Source organism: Patella vulgata, chromosome 2 (genome assembly GCF_932274485.2).
Source record: "Patella vulgata chromosome 2, xgPatVulg1.2, whole genome shotgun sequence".
Taxonomy (NCBI): domain Eukaryota; kingdom Metazoa; phylum Mollusca; class Gastropoda; family Patellidae; genus Patella; species Patella vulgata.
The window spans coordinates 9,580,153-9,593,791 of NC_065880.2; the positions used below are offsets into that span (position 1 = coordinate 9,580,153).

A 13,639-nucleotide genomic window follows, 5' to 3' on the forward strand; every position below is an offset into this window, starting at 1 on the left:
AAATTTAAAAGTATGGTCGGGTTGCGCGTCAGCTCTGAATGGGAAAACACCCTTGCAGAACTCTACACATATAGATTCAGATCCGATGAGTCCTTAAATGCTAAGTTATTAGTAAATCATCCCAGCAGGAAAACCTGCCGGTTAATAACAAAGCTAAAGGTGAAAGAAACGCTCAGATATCGTACCTTTAAGTCTATAAGGTGCAGTTGTGGCTCGGACGTGTCTCCTACTCATATTCTAGTAGACTGTGCTCGCCCCACAGCCGAAAGGAAACCCCTCACGGATAAGCGGAGTTCCCTTAACACGGCTCTCAGTGTTCCGGACTTACTGTATCCAAAAGTAAGCAAACACGAGATCTATGAGTTAATCTACGAATTCGTGTGTGAGATCGGTATCCTAGATATGATGATGTGACCCCGCAGGGACGAAAAGGGTGTTCTACTTTGTGAAAATATGGGGAACCACCCCAAGCCCAACGGACGGGATCCATAAGTGATCACCCCGAGGGCTACTGCTAGTCGGACGTACCTACGTGAAGGGACGTCGGGTGCCCTGTGGGGGGCGTTTTCTGTTTCTTATTTTGATGGTAAGGCCTACGGCACCACAATGCCTGGCCAGAAAGCATTGCTGCATCCTTGAACCTAGGTCGGACAGGGGGCGGGGTCCTAGGGCCCGGCTGACCGTCCTACCTATCCCTACCGACCCAAAGGTCAGAGCATCTATGAACTCTACATCTAGGTCGGACAGGCGGCCCTAAACGCCTAACCAACCTACCTACCCAAATTAAGGTAGTAGCATTAATGGCTAAGCGGGCCAGACTGCGCACGCTCGCCATCCTTCCCTTTTCTACCCCCCAAAACTTTCTCCTCTCCTTTCGATGAGATTTTTACCTTGGGCATTCTCTGCAAAGACACTATGTCTCAAATTATACTGGACCAAGCCTAATCCCTACGGCTTCCTCCAGTAAGTTTCTTAGGAAACATTTTGTCTACGATATCGCCTTAGGTGGAAGTGGACGTAAAACTCTAGAAACGAACGAACGAGTCAAATATTACGGGTCTTTCTTTTGACTTCAAATTTAATATATAAACTATTATTTAGACAGTTATCAATATGACACGCCCATATTCAACACTCTAGAACATCGGATGACTGAGATTTGAATGGTTTAGAACACCCGCGAGATTTAAAATGTAACGATAAAATGGATAATTGAGACTTAGCCTGGTTTGTCCAGTACTGTTGCTACAAAAAGGTCTACGTTGCATATTCTCCAACCCCAAAATTTCGCTCATAATAAAGAAATTTGAATGAAATTTTCAATGTGTTCACTTTTCATTATCTATTTTTGAACTATTACCATTGCTACGATAATAAAATAGATATAACACAAATAGATAGAACAGTTTTAATATCGTATGTCACAAATAGAACAGTTTTAATATCATATGTCACAAATAGAACAGTTTTAATATCATATATCACAAATAGAACAGTTTTAATGTCATATATCACAAATAGAACAGTTTTAATATCATATATCACAAATAGAACAGTTTTAACTACATTTATTTGTTGTAATGTTTATCTAAAGATTGCGTAACAAGAACAGTGAACGACCATGACAGCAGTTCTAGACCCACGCTGAAAGGCTCCCTTTCCATGTACCGGTACGCGTTTCCATGTGCGTTTCTGTCGACGAAAGAAAAATTCGGTCTAATGAAAATGAGCGACTTTTTCCCAGCTTTTTTCTCGGATATTTATATTCTATATTTTGGTGTTCTTTGTTTGTTGCGTTTTACAAACACGTGTTCTGCAAATGGCATATTTTCGGGGCTTGTTGTTATTATAAAAAGGCGGCGACTAAACGTAAATCATGTCGGACTCACTTATGACATCGGATTCCCAAAACTTTTCAGCGACTTTTCGGTACAAATTGGAAATTATAAAACTAGCGCGCGGAAGCACGTACATATAAAGCGGACCTTAGACTCTGATTATAAACATAGAAAGGCACCATTGACGATATTAAAGACCCAGAAAATAACAGGGCCCTGTTTCTCAAAATCCTAACTAAAGATAAAATCCAAATTTTAGTAGATACTTCAATTTTGATTGTCTAAAAACTAAAATCAATCTAATATTATCCAATCAAATTACTAAAATTTTGATTTTATCTTAGTTAAAATTTCGTGAAACAGACCACAGGGCTTTATGAAGGGGGTATCACAGAGAGTTTAACGTCCACTCGACGCAAACTAGGTCATTTTCGGACTAACATTTGGTTCAATTTTATTTCATTCATTTTTCATTAAACAGGCGACCTTTCCCTTTGTCACGCACAAGTTAAAAAATTGAAACCAAGCCACTTGACTCAATCGTAGACCATATGCATTAATGAGCACGCGTTGACCATAACCATTCGCCACCTCCCCCCCCCCCCCCCAATTAAATAGTATTTATTGTACTAATTTTGTGGCAAGTAAACTAATTAGTTCTCCAGTCGGTGATTTTCACATCCAGTAATGTCGCAATCGCATGCCCTTAGTCATCCGTCTAATCGTGGAGGAAACCAAGTTGATGACAGGTGGATAATCAGACAAAATACAGACAGAATTGAAAGATTCATAGTTCTATAACCCTTATAAGACATATAGAAGTAGATTTCACAAATTAAAAACACTTATATGGATATAAAAACACTTATATGGATATAAAAACACTTATATGGAGTAATCGTTAATGATTAATCTGTTACATGTATATGGTTTCCAAATTGTTATCTATATATTGCACCACATTTTTTGCTAAATATCATTATTTGCTTGATAACGATATCTGTATGTGTATCGAAACGTAGCATGTTCATAAATTCAGAAGTAGTATATCCATATAAGTGTTTTTAATTTGATTTACAGGTCTGTATATAAATAAAAGAAAACATCTACAAATTTATAGACTATTCGAAGAATGACTTGGAAAAATATTGGAATAGTAAAATCAGTATTCGATGTGACGACTAATCACCATGGTATCCCGTGACATCATCCATGACGTAATATATAGTGAATTGGTCGTTTCTTGAACAGAAAATATTAATCACCAATGATCAACAAAAGTAGCAGGCCTACTGATACCAGTGTCTGAAATGAAATTAAATGGAATGGGGTTTAACGTCCTGCATGTGCGTGTAAAAAAAAACGTCAGGCACAAATATGAAGGAGGGAGGAGGGCGGCTCAGTAAATAAGGCTGCCGGGTTCGTTTAAGGTGTTAGTGTTCCACCCGAACACCATGGCTCTAGTTCCACCCGAACACTAGTTCCACCCGAACACCATGACTCTAGTTCCACCCCAGTACTGGTTCCACCGGAACACCATGACTCTAGTTCCACCCCAACAGTAGTTCCACCCGAACACCATGACTCTAGTTCCACCCCAATACTGTTTCCACCCGAACACTGTGACTCTAGTTTCACCCCAACACTGGTTCCACCCGAACACCGTGACTCTAGTTCCACCCCAATACTGGTTCTACCCGAACACTATGACTATAATTTCACCCCAACACTTGTTCCACCCGAACACCATGATTCTAGTTCCAAGCCAACACGGGTTTAACCAGAACACTATGACATTAGTTCCACCCCAACACGGGTTCCACCGTAACACTATGACCTTGGTTCAACCCCATCTCTGGTTTCACCAGAACATCGTAACTATAATTCCCCAGAACATCATAACTTTAGTTCCACTCCAACACTGGTTCCACAATAGCACTCTAACTCTAGTTCCACTCCAACTCTGGTTTCACCAAAACATCATAACTCTAGTTCCACCCAAACGCTGTAACTCTATTTCCACCCCGACACCGTAACTTAAAGTTACAATTTTCTAAGAAAGTCAAAACATGTCTTTTGCTCAATAGGTTGTCAACTCACTATTATACGATCTTTCTCACACTTAAAACTCTTCAAACCGGAAATAATAACACAATTACCTCCCTTGTTTTCTATTCTCCACCATGGAATAGCTATCTTCAAACTTTTGAATTTGAAGTTGAAAATGACATTTTTTCCAATTTCTCAACTGGCAATAATGAATTATAAGATTAATAGGATTAATCGTTAACAAGGTAGGACTGTTTATAGATACCATCTATTTTAGGGCTTTATTTTAATACATTTTAACAATATAACTTAAAAATAACAAATTGTTACTTTAATTTGATTTCGTACCTGGTAACATTCTTGAGAACAGGTTACAGCCGCTGAAATAAAATGAAGAGAAAATGGATTCACATTTTAATGTCTAACACAGTGGTCTTTTCTGACCTGTCATATTTCCCAGTGTAGCATTTACATATCATAAATTTAGAATGTCTCTGAATTTAACCAATCATATTTGTCCGCCTAAAATTTACAAACCATAAAATCAATATGTCTCTGAATTTAACCTTAAAACAGAGTAGGCCTACACGAAAATTATTGGCCCTAGCCCCAATGCTCATCCTAACCCTAACCTACAATCTCGCCAACAATCACAATCGGCGACCTTGACAAAAATTGAGCTGGCCTTAACAAATAGATTTAGCCCTTGGCACATCGAACGTTACAAATGGCGTCTTATCATTTCGCTGAAACGTCATACTGCTTGAAATATACCTTTAACAACTCCCATAGATATTGGTGTCACGGTGGCTAATTGGGTAAGACGCTGGCTCGCTAGCCTGCATTGGCCGAGAAAGTTCATCCAGATTTCTCGGCGTGGTTTCCCCTTGTCACTGATGCAGGACGGGGGCCTGGGAAGGAGAGCTGTCTAGTCGTTCGGATGAGACGAAAAACCGAGATCCAGTGTACACATTGGGGTGCACGTAAAAGATCCCTTGACAGATGGAATTCGATATAAGAGTAGGACGTACTGCCGTTGTCCGGGCAAAATTTCGCTCATAGCCCACTGTATGGCGTATGTCCGTCTTCATTAGCCAAGTTCGGAGCAGAACAGTAGGACGTTAAACCCCATTTCATTTCATTTCCGATGGATATTTAAATGAAATTAAAATAATTTATGATATTCACCCATTTAAAACAAAACACAGTTTATATGGAAATACAATCACTGGTTTATAGGCATAGCACGACGTTTCGACAAGTATTCTCTTATCGTTATCAAGCACATATTGACCCATGATATACAATTCAGTAATATTGTGGCTACTGCACAATAACACTCTCGCTAAATACCAAACAGTGTTTTTCTCTTAATTGTAAATAAAATAAAAACTTATAGAGCGCAAAGGTCGCATGTATACACTTACCATTTTTGCCGTTGAAATCACCCACTAAAATATCTTTATAATCTTCCTCTCCATCATTATTCTTCCCACTTCCAGACTTCTCTCCATTTTCCCAATCATAATCCCCACCTCCATCATAATCTCCACCTCCACCTCCATCATAATTACCACCTCCACCATAATTACCACCTCCTCCACCATTATTACCACTTCCACCATAATTACCACCACCTCCACCATAATTAAACCCACCACCTCCACCATAATTCCCACCTCCACCATAATCCCCACCTCCACCATAATCATAATTACCACTTCCACCATAATCATAATTACCACCTCCACCATAATTACCACCTTCACCATAATTACCACCTCCTCCACCATAATTACCACCTCCACCATAATTACCACCACCTCCACCATAATTATCACCTCCACCATATTTACCACCACCTCCACCATAATTCCCACCTTCACTTCCACCATAATCATAATTACCACCTCCACCATAATTACCACCTCCACCGTAGTTACCACCACCTCCACCATAATTACCACCACCTCCACCATAATTACCACCTCCACCATAATCATAATTACCACCTCCACCATAATTACCACCACCTCCACCATAATTACCATCACCTCCACCATAATTACCACCACCTCCACCATAATTCCCATTACCACTTCCACCATAATCATAATTACCACCTCCACCATAATTACCACCTCCACCGTAGTTACCACCACCTCCACCATAATTACCACCACCTCCACCATAATTACCACCTCCACCATAATTACCACCTTCACCATAATTACCACCTCCTCCACCATAATTACCACCTCCACCATAATTATCACCTCCACCATATTTACCACCACCTCCACCATAATTCCCACCTTCACTTCCACCATAATCATAATTACCACCTCCACCATAATTACCACCTCCACCGTAGTTACCACCACCTCCACCATAATTACCACCACCTCCACCATAATTACCACCTCCACCATAATCATAATTACCACCTCCACCATAATTACCACCACCTCCACCATAATTACCATCACCTCCACCATAATTACCACCACCTCCACCATAATTCCCATTACCACTTCCACCATAATCATAATTACCACCTCCACCATAATTACCACCTCCACCGTAGTTACCACCACCTCCACCATAATTACCACCACCTCCACCATAATTACCACCTCCACCATAATCATAATTACCACCTCCACCATAATTACCACCTCCACCATAATTTCCACCACCTCCGCCATTCCCAGATGATCCACCTCCGTTACCATAATTCATACCTCCACCATAATCATAATTCCCATCCTCACCATAATTATAATTCCCACCTCCACCATAATCATAATTCCCTCCACTACCAGATGATCCCCCTCTGCTACCATAATTATAATTCCCACCTCCACCATCATTACCACCTCCGCCATAATCATAATTGCCACCTCCACCATAATCATAATTCCCTCCCCGACCAGATGATCCACCTCCACCATAGTCATAATCCCCACCTCCACCATAATCATAATTACCACCTCTACCATAATCATAATTACCACCACCTCCACCATAATTACCATCACCTCCACCATAATTACCACCTCCACCATAATTACCACCACCTCCACCATAATTCCCATTACCACTTCCACCATAATCATAATTACCACCTCCACCATAATTACCACCTCCACCGTAGTTACCACCACCTCCACCATAATTACCACCACCTCCACCATAATTACCACCTCCACCATAATCATAATTACCACCTCCACCATAATTACCACCTCCACCATAATTCCCACCACCTCCGCCATTCCCAGATGATCCACCTCCGTTACCATAATTCATACCTCCACCATAATCATAATTCCCATCCTCACCATAATTATAATTCCCACCTCCACCATAATCATAATTCCCTCCACTACCAGATGATCCCCCTCTGCTACTATAATTATAATTCCCACCTCCACCATAATTACCACCTCCGCCATAATCATAATTGCCCCCTCCACCATAATCATAATTCCCTCCCCGACCAGATGATCCACCTCCACCATAGTCATAATCCCCACCTCCACCATAATCATAATTACCACCTCTACCATAATCATAATTCCCATCTCCACCATAATTATAATTCCCTCCACGACCAGATGATCCACCTCCACCATAATCATAATTCCCACCTCCACCATAATTACCACCTCCACCATAATCATAATCCCCACCTCCACCATAATCATAATCCCCACCTCCACCATAATCATAATTCCCACCTCCACCATAATTACCTCCACGACCAGATGATTCACCGCCACCATAATCATAATTCCCACCACCACCATAATTCCCTTCACGACCAGATGATCCACCTCCACCATAATTATAATTCCCACCTCCACCATAATCATAATCCCCACCTCCACCATAATCATAATCCCCAGCTCCACCATAATTATAATTCCCTCCACGACCAGAAGATCCACCGCCACCATAATCATAATTCCCACCACCACCATAGTTCCCTCCACGACCAGATGTTCCACCTCCACCATAATCATAATACTCACCCCCGCCATAATTCCCACCTCCACCATAATTATAATTTCCTCCATAGCTGTCCATGCTCCGAGCGACCCTCTTTTTAGCCTCTGGTTTTGTTTTCTTTCTTTCATTACTGAACAAATCTTTGTCTCTTGTCAGACTGTCTGTTTTAACCACATCTCTGCCTCTTGTCAGACTGTCTGTTTTAACCACATCTCTGCCTCTTGTCAGACTGTCTGTTTTAACCACATCTCTGTCTATTGTCAGACTGTCCATAACTGTTGTAAAAAACGCCTTCTCATTAAATTTTTCCATGCTGTCTTTAACCTGACCCCTTGTTGCATCAGATTTGTCTACACTAGGTATCTGGATTGGGCTTTCAATTACTTGGTTAGGCCTATAGATTGGTACAGCTGAAATTAAATGGAATGGGTTTCAACGGCCTACTCTTGGGCACCAACCGGGATAATGTTTCCTGTACAGCAGCTTTTCCGTCACCTTCTTGTCATAAATTTCCAACTGTCAAAAACTATTTTATAGGACGTTGGTTTTCCGTCCAATCGAAACAACTAGACTCTAGACCAATGGTTCTCAACATTTTTTTGCCAACGGCACACTTTGGAACACATGAAAAAAGTCTCGTGGCACACTGGTGGAAAATCATTGGTCTAGACGTTGTATCCGGTCATCAATGTAATACGGTTAGTGGGGCAGCGCTATACACACTGTGGAATAGGGTCGGGTTAAGCCTCTGGCATGTCAATAGATATAATTATTTGGCAAAGACATATAAATACAAATAATTGCCATGCAAGATACGCCCATAGTTTGCTATATATGGACAGGGAAAATCAATAGGATCGGATCATAAAAACATCTTGTAAAAAATGCAGTCCCTATTGCGTTGACAAGGTTTAGGAAAAGGGGGATAACTTCGGAACGGTAGGTCAGCGATCGCAAAATATCGATAGGGTATGTGCTCTCATGACTCCAGTCCGGGGGGGGGGGGCGAATGGTTAGCACGTGCGCGCTGTATCATAAGGTCTGTCATTGAGTCAACTGGCGTGGTTTCGATTTCCAGGTTGTACGTGACTAGGAGTGGGGTCGCCTGATCAACCTCGTGGGTTTTCTCCGGGTCCTCCGGCTTCCTCCCACTGCTACAGACTTATTAAAATATAACGATTAGCAGCCGTTTCGTTGCAATACCCGTTATATTTCATGTAAGAGGTTTTTTTCTTTTTGTATTTTTTGTATAGTTTATGCTACCCCCACAATTTTGTTATACTTGTTAAATCTTTCTTATTCATCTGAATTATTAACTTCAAATTCAAACGTTTGAAGATAGCTATTCCATGGGGGAATAGAAAAACAAGGGAGGTAATTGTGTTATTATTTCCGGGGTCAAGGATTTATAAGTAGGAAAATAATACCTATGATCGTATAAGAGTAAGTTGACAACCTATTGAGCAAAAGTCATAGAAATAAATATGTTTTGACTTTCTTAGAAAATATGAAATTCTCGCTTTAACCATACATTATGCAAGAGCTAAATCTGCCTATTGCAGATCTTTCTTTAGGCCTTTAATGTTATCTAAATTATTAATTAGACATAAAACATACATTATGCAAGGGCTAAATCTGCCTACTGCAGATCTTTCTTTAGGCCTTAAATGTTATCTAAATTATTAATTAGACATTAATTAACTAATCCAGATCATAATCAACTATCGATGGCATCGCCAGCCTGCGATGTTTATTGGATTAGGTTCCGATTTGCTGTTCGACTTCCATTCATAATTTAATCATGAAATTGATAATCGATTTTATCCTATCGATTTAGTAATGATGATCGAGGGTAAAATATCGGTTCCTAGTAGATCAATTTGACTGAAATTTTCAACAAATTCGCTTTACATTATCTAGTTTTTAACTATTATAGTGAGAACTGCCTGCTCTTTATCTAATCTCCCATAATGAATCTTATTAGCATACTCCGAATATCCACCTTCGTCTCTGTTAAACTACATAGCTACTGGTTTAATTTGCATTTAAGTCGTATACTCTTTATTTACTTATATACCACGTATATTACAGGGAATAGGTCCGAGCACAAAATTTGTCTCTAATACAGCTTTCACACCTATATACATTCATTTTCCTCCCTCTATTGTCTCGTCTGAACTAAACAGCTCCCCCTATTTGCGTAACGCTTTCCCAACCCTTTGGAACACGGATAGGTCCCACACCAGACGTCCTCTTTTTCCCACGCCCACGCATCTACCAATGGATTTGTCTCAGTTACGAAACAGATTCCAACCACCGCCAACCAAACCAAGACCTACAAAAGCAGCGCCAACCAAACCAGCGCCTATCACCCTCAGCGAATTCAGGTTCCATCAGGGCTTTTCCCCAGGTCCTCCAGTGCCTCCACCATTTGACCATTATGGAGAGTCAGGAGAACGGAGCACCAACCACCAGAAGTTTCGCCTGGAAGATCCACGGTCTGAACAAGTTCGTAAAGCCGGCCATGAAAACACCTACCATAGCCACTACCATTGAGGCATTGAACCTGAAATGGGCCAAGGACGTTGCCTTATCCGTGTCGACACACTGCCGAGCCACGCCAGCGGATAAACTGGAGTATTTGAAGTGACGTCACTTTACCAAAGACGCCATACAAGGGTACTCTAGCCGCGCCCTATCTCCACTGAACGCTCTCCTCGACTGTCTGTCCCCTTGATCGCCCACCATTCCTATCCTTGACACCACTACTAAACCTTCTATCAGCTGTAGACGATCACGCAGACTTTCCACGAAAAGACCACACGGCTACAAAGGTAAAGATGAGAAGTGTTCATGGTACCTACCACCTGTGATGGCCAAGACCCTGGTTATTGTATCCTCTAACCCGGCAAGGATAGTATCCTTTGTCGGGGACTGGGAGATCCATAGCTATTCTGGAGCCAAAAATCTGCCACATCAAACAGATCCTACAGAAATACATGGGGCCAGCACCGGGCTCAACAACAGGAAGCTGGACCAAGGGATACGCGAGCAGATGCCAGATCTGCTCGCTGTGACTAGAGCAGTTTTTCAGCAACCAAGCATTTCACCACACAGATCCCTACTTCTTCCCGATTCCAGCTAGACAACCAGATCGCTGAATAGCTGAATTCCGTTTACAGTGGTTTCATATACGGCATGTAAAATATACAAGCATGCATATCGGATATCATTATTTCAAATTATATTATTACCATTGGTCGAAAACGTAAGAACGATTTGAATAGTGACGATTCTTTAGCGAGAAAACAGTTCGCCATTTGTATCATATTACCGTCGCCAAAATGCTCTAAAAGTTAACGACGGGTATAATTGTAAGCATCTCTTACACATATAATTGAAATTTATATCATTCTATCAGGGATTCTGATACCTTTACGGTGCCTGTAAATAACAATTTGCCCCATTGTACACGCAACACTATAGAAAATGAATTGGCAATCCCTGGATGAGATTTGACGTGTAAATACTGAAAATATATTGTGCAGTACAGTGTTCAAAAAGACTAAAATCACCAAATATAAAATCCGATCTTATTAAATCCAAACTTTGCTAATCTATTATGTAAAGAAAGATTTTTAAAGTTGTTGTATGTTGTATTGTATATATATATATATCGGTAATTGTTTTATAATAAGTCTAGCTGAGACATAAAATTGTTAGATGTTGTCTTTTTTATCACACAATTTTGGCAGATAAAATATTCCAGTTAGTGGAAACAAATATGAACATTTTTTTTGTATAAAAATTATCATCCATTTTGGCGGAAAAAAATTGAAAGCCAGTGTGAGGCCTGGACACGACCAGAGAAATTATCAACTGTTGGATGGGGAATTTAAACTAGAATCAGGGAAAAGGAATGAGAAGCCGTCTTTAGGACAGGCAGTTGTCAATTTGAGTGACAATCAGCAGTTAAAACAAAAACTTGTGGCCATGCCAGATGTCAAACATGCAAAATCATAAACATATCCGACCATTTCCATAACAAAATATCTGGCACGCAATTCCCAATATTAGACCAACTTTCATGTAGCAGTTCAAACATAATTTATCTAATTTCGTGCAAGAGAGAGAGAGAAATGGGGTTTAACGTCCACTCAACACAAACCAGGTCATTTCGGGACAAACATATGGTTTAATTTTATTTCAATAATTCGCTTGCGCATAGGGGTCTTAGAATAAATAAGACCAGTCCCCACCCTAACCCAAAACTTGGGTTGGACTGGAAACATTAATTAAATATATAAAGGAAAATAACCTCACGAAGACCCGCAGACACCATGCAGTGTACATGTGGATATGGATCTTTTATTTTGGACTTTTGGGCTGGAAACATTTAATCTTATAATACAGGTACAGGAATCTAGTTTAACTTACCAAATATGGAGTTGGTCAAAAGTAGCAGCAGACTACAATCCACCATTTTGAGGAATTAATAAAATATTTTCTCCGACTAAACTTTCTCCGCTACCATATTAAATGTAGAACTATTGAAGTTTGCTGTTGATGGATGTCACGTCTTGTATCTATTACTAGTTATACGCAATTAAAATAAAATAATGTCAAATGTTTAATATCTACAGAATATAATTAAAATGTGCCGACTAAAGCACGTGATTGTCTTCATTATAAATTGAAAATTAAGAAATACGAGACGCGCATGATCGACTGTTATAGGCATATCAATTGACAAAGCAGCTACCATAAAATGATATAAAATGAGTTTTAGCGTTGTTTCCACATCAACAGGGCAGATGAGGGTTTTTTGCGTGATGCGTGCTATGAATGACATTGCGCCCTGGCAGTGGTGCCACGACCTACTCTTAGTTCGATTTACAACTGTCAGGTGACTTTCACATACTATTAATGGTATACACGATTTTATTCAAACAATCAAACAGTAAAGTGTTCCTGAGCATACCATCTTAATATCCATGACGTACAGAGAAAATACGAGAACAGGGGCCAGGCTAAGTGAGTAAGGCGCTGGTTGGCTATCCTGGAGGTCGTGGGTTGGCCGAGCAAGTTCGTCGGAATTTTCGACATGGTTTCCCTTTGTCAGTGGTGCAGGACGAAGGGTCTGACAAGGACAGTTGTCTAGTCGTTCGGATGGGACAAAACAAACGAGGTCCCGTGTACACATTGGCGTGCACATAAAAGATCCCTTGGTAGTTGGAATTCGATATATACTATTCAAAAAAAGTAGGGGATATTTGATTTTTAAGTGTTATTAAAGTCACCTAATGAAACTGACGAAGAAACAAATGACAAAATGAAATGAAGTTCACATTCATCGATTTATTCCAAATGATCGTTAGACTAAGTAAGGCACAGACTGACCATTATAAGGGTAAAATGATACCCGAGGTCAAACAGCAAAGTTACCACAGCATCACAACCAAGTCAGTAACGGGTGAATCCTCCTCTGTTTGCCAAACAAGCATTGATCCGACGTGGCATACTCCTAATGAGACGTCTAAGGTCATTTTGGTCCAGATTGTCCCATTCCTGTTGCAACGCAGCAGCAAGCTCTTGGACATTGGCAGGACGTTGTTGACGTTGACGTAACCTCTGTCCAAGCATGTCCCAGACATGCTCGATGGGGGAGAGGTCGGGACTCAGTGCTGGCCAAGGTAATGTGGTGATGTTCTGTTGTTGGAGGTAACCTGTAACGATCC

At 40.6% G+C, this 13,639-nt stretch overlaps 1 protein-coding gene and 1 long non-coding RNA gene across 2 annotated transcripts; one reads left to right on the forward strand and one right to left on the reverse strand.

Moving 5' to 3' along the window:
• Positions 1 to 2,798: 2,798 nt before the first annotated feature.
• On the reverse strand, positions 2,799 to 5,427 carry LOC126809773 (uncharacterized). Its single transcript, XR_007674941.1, has 3 exons — positions 5,315 to 5,427; positions 4,236 to 4,267; positions 2,799 to 3,143 (listed from the first exon to the last, which is right to left on the reverse strand). It is a non-coding gene; the product is annotated as an uncharacterized LOC126809773 (long non-coding RNA).
• A 473-nt stretch (positions 5,428 to 5,900) lies between these two features.
• Positions 5,901 to 7,065, forward strand: LOC126810643 (hepatitis A virus cellular receptor 1-like; the record flags this gene model as incomplete). The annotated part of the gene is made up of 3 exons (XM_050535822.2): positions 5,901 to 6,035; positions 6,396 to 6,470; positions 7,045 to 7,065. Coding segments are annotated over 3 exons (231 nt in total), but the record flags the coding sequence as incomplete, so codon positions are not given.
• Positions 7,066 to 13,639: the final 6,574 nt, after the last annotated feature.